At 46.5% G+C, this 13,203-nt stretch overlaps 1 protein-coding gene across 7 annotated transcripts in view; it reads left to right on the top strand.

Annotated features, from left to right (window-relative positions):
- Positions 1-1,771: 1,771 nt before the first annotated feature.
- TCERG1 (transcription elongation regulator 1) overlaps positions 1,772-13,203 on the top strand; it is a 35,315-nt gene continuing 23,883 nt past the window's right edge. For 2 of the 7 annotated variants that reach the window (XM_029997951.2, XM_029997956.2), the window contains exons 1-5: positions 1,772-1,843; positions 2,995-3,220; positions 7,066-7,218; positions 7,430-7,697; positions 10,483-10,725. In XM_029997951.2, coding sequence (XP_029853811.1) covers positions 2,996-3,220; positions 7,066-7,218; positions 7,430-7,697; positions 10,483-10,725 — 889 coding nt within the window. In that variant the 5' untranslated portion in view covers positions 1,772-1,843; position 2,995. Of the gene's footprint in view, positions 1,844-2,183; positions 2,461-2,994; positions 3,221-7,065; positions 7,219-7,429; positions 7,698-10,482; positions 10,726-13,203 lie in introns of those variants that run through there. The other 5 variants (XM_029997950.2, XM_029997952.2, XM_029997953.2 and 2 more) reach the window with 5 other exon arrangements.

The raw sequence follows: 13,203 nt of genomic DNA on the forward strand, positions 1-13,203 counted from the left end.
GAAATGTGTAATTCAGCAGCAGGAGGCTCTTCAACAGAGTATTTTATATCTCACTATGTCTCAAACATAATGTCAGCGCCACAGCTGAGCTCCCAGTTCCTGCAGCACGTTATTGCAGGCTTTACCCATAAATTTAGAGTTTCGGCAGTCCACAGCTGACGAGTCAGGGCTGGCAAGTGTTTCACAGGAGTAACTGTTCTCCCACAAGTGTTTCAGTTACGCAGGCCATAAAATAAACACAGGACCGGGACTCTGAACTGACAGTGCGTTTCCTTTGCTGACTGCACGATTTCTCACGCACCTTACTCTGATGTAATGAGCTCCCCGGGCAGTCCCGAGGGCCACGTCTCAGGGGAGCCCGCCGGTGCTGCCTCCCCATGAGGGCTGTGGAGTTGGCCCTGCTGCGGCCACCTCCCCCGGGGGTCCTCTCCCTCCCCCACGGGGCTCCCCATCTCCCCATCCCAGCGGGAACCCACTGGAGTCCCACGGTAACCACAGCGCAGCATGAACTCTCCCGTTTCCCAGCCCACGGGGCTCCGCTGCGGTGCGGCAGCGGGGACTAGCCACGCGTTTCACGCTTCTCCTGCTCCATCCCAGCCTGCCCATGGGCACCGCAGCCCTTCGCCCTCCGCAGCCACATTCCCCCGGCATTTGCCCACGGCTTGGGTTGCCACAACCTGCATCTCAGCCCCCTCGCCCAGCTGCCGGTGGCCCAGGCCAGCCGTCCCCAGGCTGGGGTCTCGCCGCCCCGGGCAGCGCTCCGCGGAGGTGTGGGTTTCCCGCGAGGCTCTGGGCCCGTAGCAGGGCCCCCAAGCACGGTCTATCGGTCTCTGGCAGACCCCGCTGCCTTCCCCCGGGCCCGCACAGGCCGGCGGGCTTTTCGCTACATGTGCTGCCGCGGGCCCTGACGGTAAACCGAACTCCGGCGGGAGAAATAAGCTGCCCTCGCCCAACCGAGGCTCTGCTGGTCTAACTGCCTCTTCAAGGAACTTCTGCCAGCGCAGCCGCGCCTTGCATCAGGACCTTTGCCAGCAGTTGCGTCCAGCGGGGACTGCGGGGCGGAGTCCCGCCCGTATTAGCCCGGGCCGGGGCTAATGGGGGCCGGGGCAGCGCGCGAGGGCCCCTCGCCCGCCGCTTCCCGCTGCGGCCCCGCGCCGCGCCCGGCAGACGGCGCCCCCCAGCGGCCGCACGGCGCTGGGGCAGGGCCCGCGCCAGCTTCCCATTGGCCGGCCGCTCCCCGGCCCCCCCCCCCCCCCCCCCCCCCCCCACCCCAGCGCCGCCCGCTCATTGGCTGCTGCCCCGTAATTTTGTTTCCCGGGAGGCTGCCCCACCCCTTTGCCCCGCCATTGGCTGATGCTGGAGCTCCGCCCCCGGTGACGTCAGGGCTTTTCGGACGGGAGCGCCCCAGCCTGTGATTGGTGCACGGCGTTCCGCCCGCTGATTGGATGTAGCACCCGTCCTTTTTTTTTTTTTTTCCTACGGCCTCTTCCGTCTTACGTGAGGTCAGTTCCGGTCCCCTCCCCAGGTCACGCCTCACGTGACCCGCGCCGCAAGCGGCGCGGGACGCCCGCGCACAGCCAATCCCGGCGCGCCTGGCTTTCCCCATTCAAAGTCGGCGGGCGCGGCGGCCAATCGCGGGGCGCGCCCGCCCCCCGCGAGCGCTGACGGGCGTGGGGGGGGACAATGGGGAAGAGGAGGGGCGGGCAAGGGGGGGGCAGAGGGCAGGGGCAGGGGCTGGCGGAGATGCGAGGGGCGAGGGAGGGAGGGGGCGGCGGCGGGGGGGGGCGGGGGGCGGCGGCGAGGGGGAGGAGGCGGCGGCGGAGCGGTACGGCAGCGAGCTCAGGTACCGCGCGGGCGGGCGTGGGCTCTGCCGGGGGCCGCGGCCTGGCCCGGCCCGGCCCGCCCGCGCGGCTTCCCGCAGCGCCGCCCGCGGGCCCGGCCTGCGCCCGGCGGGTTCGGCCGCCAGCGGCGGCGGGGGAGCGGGGCCGGGGCCGGGGCCCGGGCGGGGCGGGGCCAGGGCGGGGCGGGGCCGGGGCCGGGGCGGGCGGCCCGGCGGGAGCTGCTCTCGCCGCCTCCATTTTCTGTCCCCGCGTGCGGCCGGCGCCGGGCCGGGCCGGGCCTTCGCCGCCGGGCCGGGGTCGCCCGCCGAGGCTCCGCTCCCGGACGCGGAGCCGGGCTGCAGGGGCGCGGCGGCGGCGGTCGGTCGGGGCGCCCGGCGGGGTCCCCCTTGCCGTCGTCGGCCCCGGCGCTCTCCGCCTCGCTGGCAGTGCAGGTCGGCAGGAGCAGGGGCTGCCCTGCGGTCTGGGCGCTGAGCCGCGCGTGTGTTGCCCTTCATCTTCTCATAACCTCTGTTTTTTCCGATTTTGAGTCATCATGCCAACATTGGTATTGCACTGGCAGTAAATGGTGGGCAAAATTGTTTTCCTGAGAGCAGCAGAAGAGCGTTTGTTGGTTCCAAAGGTGAACGTTTTTTTCTATATATACGGTTACAAAGCTCCCGGTGTAGCGGGTTGGGTGGCACAGCGGGCTTAGTGCGATGGCCAGGGTTCACGTCCTGCCATAGGTCACAAATGCGAAGGATGTAGATAGTCCTGGCAGACACTGGTGCTACAGAGTAGTTAAAACCCTCGGCACGACGGACCGCCGTTGCTTGAGAAGTCGAGGATGTACGTGCAGACAGGACTCAGAGTTGCAGGTCGTGTTGAAGGAGCTTTGGCAGATCAGGGTGTGCTCCTGCGATGCCTGCCTACCCTCATCCCAGCTCTAGGTTATTTGTTTCTGTGAGTAAAAATTAACAATTGAGGACTAATAAACTTGAATTGCAAAGGGGAAGAAACTATTGGAAGTAGTTGCACACTTTGATTATTCAAACTTGGCATTTTTTCCACACCCTTTCGATTTGTGTTAGGGTTTTTCCCTGTTTGTTCTAAGAATTGATTTTCCTACAGCTTAGCAGGAAACAAAAATAAACTTTCCCTTTGGCCTTATCCACAGAATGGCTCAGCAGCAAGCACTGAGATTTCGCGGTCCAGCTCCCCCACCAAACGCAGTCATGAGAGGCCCACCGCCTCTCATGCGACCACCTCCACCTTTTGGTATGATGCGAGGTCCTCCTCCACCACCTCGCCCCCCTTTTGGACGTCCTCCATTTGATCCAAACATGCCTCCAATGCCACCTCCGGGAGGGATTCCTCCACCAATGGGACCTCCACATTTACAGGTAAAGAATGGGGGATTCTCTTGGTTTGCTGAGTTGGGATTTATGGATTTTTCTTGTTTGTTTTCACGTGTGGAAATAATAAGAGGAGAGACATTAAAATGAATGAAAAAACCAGCAGGCTCGTGCATGGCATTATAAAACCTAATGCATACCTGTGGTATGTAAACGCAACTTCTGTTTAGCTCCTTGAGGCGATTCTAAATTAATCAATTATGCAGTTAGGATACGCTCGCCAACAGAGTCTTTACTAAAACCTGACTTCGTGTTGGTGCCCTGTGGCCGTGCAGAATGCAGGACTCGGCTGTGCTCCAGTTTCTGAATGCCTCAAAGCAGGCATGTGAAGTATACATCAGCCTTCTAGGATTATCCTGATTCTGCCTGTATTCACTTAGTGGGGTAATGATGGATGCACACAAAGACTGAGAGAGAAGGTGCAGCTGAATTTCGTGCGGGTTCCAGCATGAGCCACACCTGCCATCACTCTGGTAGTTTATTATTACTGAACACCAAGGAATTGGCTAGGTGGGCAGGTAGCAATTTTGAGAAGTACGTATATAATCAGCAATCAGGTATGTTTTGCTTTAGCGCTGTGTTCAGGAGGGTGCGTCATGAGTAATGCACCAGAAATTGTCAACACACTGATAAAGAAAAATTTAACATTTGGAAAAAAACCTAGGAGTAGGCTCAGTGTTTGGCTGGAGCAGCTGCAGGTGGCCCTTGTACTGACAAAAGTTTACTTTTGGCAGAGGGAGAATGCTCTTTACCTTACGTTTATTGTTGTTGTTGGGGGGGGGTGGTGTTTGTTTGGGGTTTTTGGTTTTTTTTTTTTCCAAGACTTGCAGCATTATTAGCACCTACAGGGATAGTATGACCCAGTTGGGCTCAAGTAAGGTAGATTTCTGTCTGTATGTCATGGTGATGTATGTTTAAGTTCTTTTGCCTACCTTTCAGAGACTTGGACAGTCTGAAAGGTACAACTTTGTGAATAAGGAATGTATCGTTTTAATAGCATTGTAGGAGTACTGTGCTGTTAGGGCAGTGTAATTACTATGTGGGACCGCAGGTGGGCCTATAAGGAGGTGAATAGTACTATGTGGTTTATAAATAATGGTTTAAATCCCCTATTTGTAATAGAAAAGTGAAAACTTTAGTGCTATGAAATTTATTTTAAAATGTAGGGATGTGGGCAAGATGGGAAGAGAACATGCTGACATGGGTTATTTCGTAGTGTTTGAGGCCCTGCTTTGCATATGGTTTTTGGCAGCAGGGCTATGGGAGCTTTTTTCCACATTACTCCTAGTGCAGATTGGTTCACTGTATAGCTTTGCAGACAGCTTTGTGTGAAAAGGAGGGACCAGTATGAGAGGAAGCAAAGAAGCAGTGAGAGCAGGAACAAGGACTTAAGCTGGACTTCATCTGAAATAAACTAACAGCAGACTGTAGCCTAATTTTGTGTGCTGTCATCATCCTGAGTGCAAGATTTCAAGAAGAAAGCAGTGCATGTTTTCCATAGCAGTTATCTCTCCATCTTCTCAAACATAAAGCGTGTTGTTAGGACTTGGACTGCTCAGGGAGGTGTGAAGTAGCTATTAATTTCATTGAAACCTTCTCAGCTGAACAAAAGTCCTGTGGAACTGAAGACCAAAACAGTATGTTTGAGGGATGTAAACAGCCCCACTCACCTCATTGAATGTCATCTTTTCTCTATCTTTTGTTCATACTAGGGGCCTTGTTCTATGGTACATTTTCATGCTAAGCTTAAGTTTTTCTAAGACTATTTCCACCTACTGCGCTTTTCTTCTGGTGCTTTGTGATCCCATTTTCCCCTCTTGGTGTTAACGTTCATGTGCCCATGCACTACCTTGAAAGCTCTGAAGCACCGAAGAGTGTAGGGGTGTGCAGTGGGGAGAACAGGACCTTGCTTCCTTCCTGCAGTTTCAAGAATCAGCCAGAGTTAATTTGAAGCCCAAAGCCTAGCTGCTGCTGTCTCCTTGATTGATGTGTTTGATTTATATTCTGAATGTGCTTCAGCTCTCAGCTGTTACATCATAGCTGTTTTATCATGCCATGCAGGAAGCGTGTCTTCTACAACTCATTACCATACATGGAATCCATGCACCAAGCATATCTAAATTTTTTATGCCATGTCAGCACTGTGCTCTGCTTTGCACCAAATGTTTGGGTTTTAGCTTCTTGCCCTGCTTCTGGTGCAAGGGGAGACACAATGTTGAAAGGTCCTGTGGTAGAAATAGAGGAGAGAGTGTGCTTCAAGTGGAGCTGAAGGGCGTTGTGGATCCCCTGGCTGTACACCCGGCATCGCTTCCTCACTCCCAGGACTGCCCTGTAAAGGTCTGACCCTGTTTTATGGGGAAAGCAGCAACAGCAGGCAAAAAGTGAGCCCTACTGGATTCTTTTTACAGATTGTAGAGCAGTAAGGAGAAAGATCATCTTGTGGCCAGATGGAGGAGCTGTGGAGAAGAAATAAGGAAGGAAAGAAAGGCTGTAGTTATCTTAATGGCTTTTTTGTTTGTTTTGAATTCCGCCCACGTACTTTTGACTTACTTTATAATAGCATTTAACAAAAATCAGAGTTGGTACATGAATTTAAAAAGCAGTTTAAAATATCACTCTTACAGCAGAAATTTTGATCTCAGGGCAACTTCTAGAAGAAGCCAAATGCAGACAGAAACTAAGGACATGGTACATGCTGAAAACGGCCAAGGGTAGGACTCCAATTCTCAGTGCACAGGTGCAGCTCAGGGTGCATGTTTGTGGCATGTCACACCAAGCTACCCAGTTCCTGTGACACTGGATTTCCTGCACACATACTAGCTTCAGCAGAGCCCTAGTCTTGCTGCATGTGCGCGTTTCAGCCTCAGGCCTGTCAGTTACGAGTGCAGAGCTCGAAGGTTTTTGCCAGTGAGGTGTCTTGGTATTGCCTTTGTGAAGTGGAAATCTTTTGAATCACAAGTTCAATTAGAACTGGAGTGATGGAGATAATTAGGTCAGTTGTAGGTGTATGCAGAATAAGTTAAAGAACTTGGTGGATTTTGTCAACTGCCTTTTTTTATAGGGAAGTATTCACTATACTTGTTATGCACAGGAAATTTCAGAACGGTCCAAATAAACAAGTAGAATAGAAGAATTTAATGCACTTTGAATTAGAAAGCAGGCGTTCAGGCTTTCAATTAACAGTTGTGTGCAGGGCAGTTCTGGGTTTCTTATGATGATGCAATAATGAAAATGCAATTTGGTTGTTTTTTTTTTTTTCTTTTTAAATTAGCACTAGTTAGAATTTTAGTTAACGGGAAATCAAGAAATGTAAGGGATTCTAATGAAATCTGCTGCTCTGCTATGCTAATAAATTGGATGCTTGCTTGTAAATTTTTTTTTTTAATATTTGTTCACTGGGAGGGTCATTGTGTAACTGTTTAGTGGTGTATTTGATTTACAGCTGGGGATGTCTGAGTGGCAGTTATTCAGGAACAGTTCTTCCATTCTTTCTCTTTCTTACATTGGGATATTTTCTTCTTTTCAGGAGAGGAGTTTTCTTTCACCTCACTTCTTTTCATGCCACTTTTTTCTGATGCTCTGCCTCAGATGATGTTAGCATCTCAGAATTGAAATGTTTATTGCAGCTGTTCCGTCATAGGTGGTGGCTTGTCAGGAAGCGCATTCTCTGAGCTGGTAGCATTAGATTGTTGAAGAAGCTCTCCAGACTGGTAGAGTTAACCTTACTATAGTTGTGCTGTCTGTTGGTGCTCTAATAAAGGAAAACTCTGCTTGAAAATTGTATTATTATTATTATTATTATTACCATCATTATTGTCGTTATATGCCTTTAGAGACCACCATTTATGCCTCCTCCCATGGGTAGCATGCCACCACCTCCTGGTATGATGTTCCCTCCAGGAATGCCGCCTGTCACTGCCCCTGGAACACCAGCAATGCCCCCAGCTGAAGAGATATGGGTAGAAAACAAAACTCCAGATGGCAAGGTAAGACTGTTACCAGAAACAACGAAGTAATGTTGTTAATGGGTGTTTTCTGCTGTTGTGAGCCTGTTGTCATACACAGTCTGGCACTGCAGTAAAATCCTACGCTCTTGTCTATCCTCTTACTATTTTTAAAACATGAGGAACTGGACCATTTATAAATGCTCCTCCTCCAGATAAGCAGTTGTTTGATGGTGACATTCTTAAATTGTAGGTCTATTTCTATAATGCGCGTACACGTGAGTCAGCGTGGACTAAGCCAGATGGGGTCAAAGTTATTCAGCAGTCGGAGTTGACGCCGATGCTGGCTGCGCAAGCCCAGGCCCAGGCGCAAGCCCAGGCCCAGGCACAAGCAGTAGGTGCCTCCACACCGACCACCAGTAGTCCTGCATCTGCAGCGTCTCCATCCACGTCCTCGAGTACTCAGTCCTCCACAACCTCTACCACAACCACAGCCACTTCAGTTTCACAGACGATTTCCAGTGAGTAACTGAGGGTTTCTCAAGCTTTGTGATGGTGGGGAGCAGGTGGTGGGGATGCTGCTTTGGGGAATTGCTGCAGCAAAAACTTGGTATCCAGGAGGAAGTTGTTTCAACGTAAAGTGGAGTGTGAGTTTATAGTACAGCACTTAATCCAGAAGACCCTTGCATGCAAACCTTTTTTTCGCTCCCCCCCCACCCCGCCCCAATCTGAAAGAGTTACTTCAGGAGAGTAATACTAGATCAGCATGCAACCCTTTTTCTTTAGGTCTTTGTATATTTTTCTTCTGCTGTTATCACATCATCTCAAAGCTATTATGCATCCATTTCCTTTTGACTGTAGATAAAGCTAAATTGTTTTTTAAAGTGTTTCACAAGAAAAGTTAATCTGAGGTAGGAATTATAGTTGTAGCAATTGCCTCTTTGTTTCCAAAATGGCACCTGTTGCTTTAAGAGGCTGGACCTTTGAGTGCTGCTCCTGGGCTGCCGAGAATTGGTTGACTGCAGAACAGAGCTGCTTCTGGTGTATTACTTTTATTAGCATTATTCTTCTGACTAAGCCTCGCTAGAGTTGCACGAGAGAGGAAAAAGGAAGTCCTTAGAGCCGTTATTGTCCACTCATGACCTTTGAATAATAGTCTGAAGATTACTGCTGTTTACAGGGGCTGAGCCTTTGCTTTTGAGGGTTTTCCACCTGAGGGAACCTCAGGAGGAAAGGGTACGGAATTTATGCAGCATGCACATAATGCCTGTTTATACATAGTATCTGCATATAATATAAACAGTACGATTTATACTCTTCTTTGGCGCATATATATGCTAACAAAGTGCCTCTAGTGCAGAGCATCTAGAAATGTGTATTGTGTACAACAGATCTGTTTGCACATGAGTGTGTCAACAGCAAGCGTGAGTAAGATCACCTAGCATGAACAAAGCAAGGTACAGCTTGTTAAGGAACAGTTTGGTTAGTGTTACTGTCTACATGCAGGGCTACTGAAAGCAGAACATTTATGCTGATCAGGAATCCTATTGTTCAACAGTCTTGATCATTGTAGCTGCGCTGGCAAAAATGTGTGCACTGAGTTAGGCCAAAGAGTATCCAGAAGATGAGCAATTGCTGAATTGTTCTAACTCCAGTGGTAGTGTATAGTTGCATTCTCTGGAATTACTTCATCTTTTTCCTGTACCAGGTGAGACAAGTCAAGCTTAACTCACCATTTAACCCAAACTTTACAGATCTGTGTATGAAAGGGAGTCAAATTTAGGTAGCCCTCAAATTATGCTTTCAATTAACACTGGGGAGAGGACAGATCACTGGAGTAGCAAATAATTTGTATTGCTCCAAGCATTTTAGGGCTTTTTATTTAATTTGAAAGGTAACTTAACACTGCGTTCAGCTGCTTTGTTGAAATATGGTCTACTCGAACCATTTTGCTGAGTAACAAGAATGAGGTAGGAGGTGAATGTTAGCTTCTGGCCTAATGCCAGGCTTTTGAGAACTGATCCTGCTTTTGGAATAGCACTTTATGCACCCTCTCTGAAGCAAAATTTCCTGATACCGAACGCTGAGAATCTGTTCCACTTCTACCTGTTCTACCTGCTAAACTTTGTCTTTGCTTTCAAGAACTGTTACTGTTGGTGTCTGTGCCTAGGTGATAAAATTCTATCATTTAAAATAATTTTATAACTCTCAGACTTGGCCTGTAAAACAACCTGGGACTTCTGGCTGAGCTTCATTCTTGACTGGTACTGATTTGACTTAGGCCTTAAAACAAATCACATACTGACTGTCTGCTCTGTTTCCCTAAATTTTAGGCAGTGCTAAGGACTTTCACCCTTTCTGAAACACTTAACAACAGATCAAAAACCTTTATTTAAATATGCTAATACTGGTACATTATTGGGAATGCTTCTGGTAGTCATTAAATACTGAAGAAAATGCACAGTATGCCCGTATATAATATGGGCATAAGTTGGTGTGGTTTCCTTTTTTTTTTTTTTTTTTTTTTCTCCTTAGCTCATTTTTACAACAATTCCTCCTGCCTTCCACCAAATCTTACAGTGTAAATTTGCAAGGCTGGCCAATGATTTTAATGAGTCACGTCTCTAGTTCCTGTTTGCCAGTGCTTTGATAGGTAGCACTATTTATTCTTGGTTAAGTGCTGATTTCAGTGATGCTGCAAGGATTACAGAATTGAATACTAGTGGTGTATTTACCCACTGGGAGGCACTGAAGACCAAGAAAATTCTTGCAGCTTCTGAGCAAAAGTATTTTCCTTTTCCTTGCTTATTTACACTTTTTTTTTAATTGACATTTTTCCATTCTTGGATCACAGCTTAACAAGCATAGTTTTTAGACAGACTGTTGTCATGCACATGCTGCTGCCATTATTGTTAAAAAGCAGAGCTTGTGTTTATTTAACATAAGAACAACCTTTTTCCATTTGAAACTCTCTGTAATGTTCCCTTTCTGTTTTTTCTGAACAGAGATACAGAGTAGAATTTCATTTCAGGCTATGTTTGTCCTTTGATACACCCCTTGCTACTGCTATAGAGACTTGTTAGGTGTAAATAATGGGACAAAGTAAAATTTGAAATTGACTTTCTTTGTGAATATTTAATGTTACAGAGAAGGCAAAGGGTTTTTTGTCCAAGAGTGTCTTCCTGCTGATGATACTTAAGCATATCTGCTTATATGAAGTCTGTTGGGAAACAGAGAGCCAGTATGTTTGCAGCAAATATATTGTAGTGTCTAAGATACAAGGTGTTCTTTGTTTTTTTTTATCAGCACCTACCACACAAGACCAGACCCCAAGTTCGGGTGTTTCAGTTGCCACACCATCAGTCAGTGTTTCAACCTCTGCTCCTTCTGCTACACCTGTGCAGACTGTACCCCAGCCAGTCCCACAGACATTGCCTCCTGCAGTTCCTCATGCAGTACCTCAACCAACTGCAGCAATTCCTGCTTTTCCACCAGTAATGGTACCTCCATTTCGTGTCCCCCTTCCTGGCATGCCTATTCCACTTCCAGGTAAATTGGCGAACTGTAATTGTCTTGTCCGCTACATGTCCATGTTGTCAATTTGTTTGCACTCATGTGTCCACTGTGTACGGAACTTGCCTGAATCCTCTCCACTCAGAGTATTTTTGAAAGAATTCAGGGTTAGCAGACAGACTTTAATTAACAAAGAACATGAAATTTTTTGACTTCTAGTTCTTTGATATACATATTAGAAAACAGCTGCATTTAAACATGTAAACCTTTTTCTTTTGGATGATAGGAAAATATAACACTTATTAATCTCATGGCACATGTCTGTTTTGTCATCCTGTTTAAAAAAAAAAAAAGATTCTGGGCAGAATCCCTATGTGACTGAGAATATTGTAGCACTATATTTTACTAATTGCCATGTTGCTGTAATTTTTTCTACTTGCTTGATTTAAACTTTAAGTTTTGTGCATAAATATTTATTAGGATGAGGATTATAGCCCAAAGAAATTAAAAGAAAAGAATGTATTTATGAGCAGGAAAAATTACCCTTCAAATGCATCGCCCCTGAATGATGCTAGGCATTTCCAGTTCTTTTGGTTTGCAGCTATCAAGTATGATGCTGAATGCATACGCAAAATGTTGAGGTTTAAACTGAGGAACCATAATGAAGGCATTCAAGATGCTAGGGTATTATTCAAAGGCTTTAGATGTAAAGACCATTGAGAGGAAATCTTAGATGGCAGCATACTGGTTCCTGGGTAAATAATATTTTCTTAAGTTTTCATAAAATATTCAGATACTTAAGGAAGTAATTTTAGGCTGGCAAAATCTTGGACTCGACTGCTGTTTAATTGCTGCAGAGGTCCTCCTAAGAGATTGCTAAAGCCAGTCGTTGCTTAAATGCCATGTTTCAGTTTGCATGGATACAACTGAGTTCCTGTTCTAGTACAACAGTAATTAATGGTTTTTTTCAGTGTGCGGTAGCACTAAGTATATACTAAGAGCTGATGATTTTCTGCTGCAAAGGAAGGTTTGAGACTGCAGTTGTATTGGATACAAGTTAGTTTCTGATTCAGAATTACAAAGCAGTGGCTCCGAGCAGCATCCTCATGTTTTTCACTCTTTGTACAAGCTGAGTGAGGTGACTTCTTTCCTGCTGTCATTTTTAATACGTCGATCCAGTACATATGAAGGGAGGCCTTTACCTTCCATCAAATAGGTTGGATGAAAAATAATCCTTTAGAACACTTCTTTGATAAAGGATATAAGCATCAAAGTAGTTAAAATGGGTATTAATTCTGCTAACTAGAAGAGAGGACCAACTTTTAGTTGCCTCTGCTTTTAGGATAGTCTTCTAAAATAACTGGGCGAAGCTACTTTAATCTGCAATTTGCTTGAAAAGGAAATCGCAGTGTAGTACTCGTTTTAAGACGGGAAACAAATACTATTCTGAACATGATATTCAAGGCTGAACAAAAAATGGATAAAGGATAGAGGGAGAATTCTGATGTCTGTATATTTGTGAGGTTTGGAAGAGCAATAAAAAGGGTTAAGCCTTAAAGGTGGTCGGCTGAATGTTCTTAACTGCAGTTTCTGACATTGCCAGCAAGGGATCAGCATAGAGTGAAGGGTCCTTACATACCTTTGAAGGATATGATCATCTACTCACGTGTGAACTGTCAGGTAAAATGTGTATGGTCAAGGCAGTAGAGAAGAGTGCCAGTGAAAATGGATACACCGGGGTCTGTGCTTAGGTTGGGTTTTTTTGTAAGCTCTCAGTCAAAAAGTTTTGTGAGTAGTGCAATACAGAAGGAAAGACAGAGCAAGAACATCAATCTTCTCCTTCTTAAACTCATTTTTGAAAAGTCTTTTTTTCAGAACTTTCCTCATAGCAAGTCTTAGATCTGGCCTCTTCGGTTCCCACAGTGAGATGAGCCTTTTGGGTGGAACCCATAATACATAGGAAGGATACCTAGCAGTGAAGTGCGTGCTTCCACTAACGAGTCTAATTTGTCATTTTGCCTGATTACAGAATAAAATCAGTCTACTTCTTTCAGCTAATTCTGACTTGAGTTGGTTGCAATGGTTTATAAACACTCTAAAAGAAAAGGAAACCTTTAAAATATTTTACAGTAACAAGAAACAAAAGAGAAGTCAAAATTACTTCATGGCAGTATAAGGTGAAGTCAAAAAGGCTAACAAAGTTTTAACGTGTAGATGTTTGGGGCTTTCAGCACTAGGTATAATATCAGCCAGATTGCTTTCAAGTTACAGAGGCAGAGCTGAACAATACCATTGTCAAGTGACGGCAAAGTTAATCTCTGTATTGTACTGTAGTAAGACGGAACAATGGAAGAGTTGATTAGTGATATCTCGTAATCTCAGATCTTAAAAAGTAAGTCTGCTTTCTCTTAATTCATATGTTAAAACTTAGTTGTATGTTTGAGAATGAACTTGGCAGAGGAAACAGCTTGGGTATTTGCTAAGTCTTATCTGCGCTGCAGTAACTCTAATTTC

The sequence above is a fragment of the Aquila chrysaetos genome, chromosome 22, assembly GCF_900496995.4.
Source record: "Aquila chrysaetos chrysaetos chromosome 22, bAquChr1.4, whole genome shotgun sequence".
In the NCBI taxonomy this organism is placed as follows: domain Eukaryota; kingdom Metazoa; phylum Chordata; class Aves; order Accipitriformes; family Accipitridae; genus Aquila; species Aquila chrysaetos.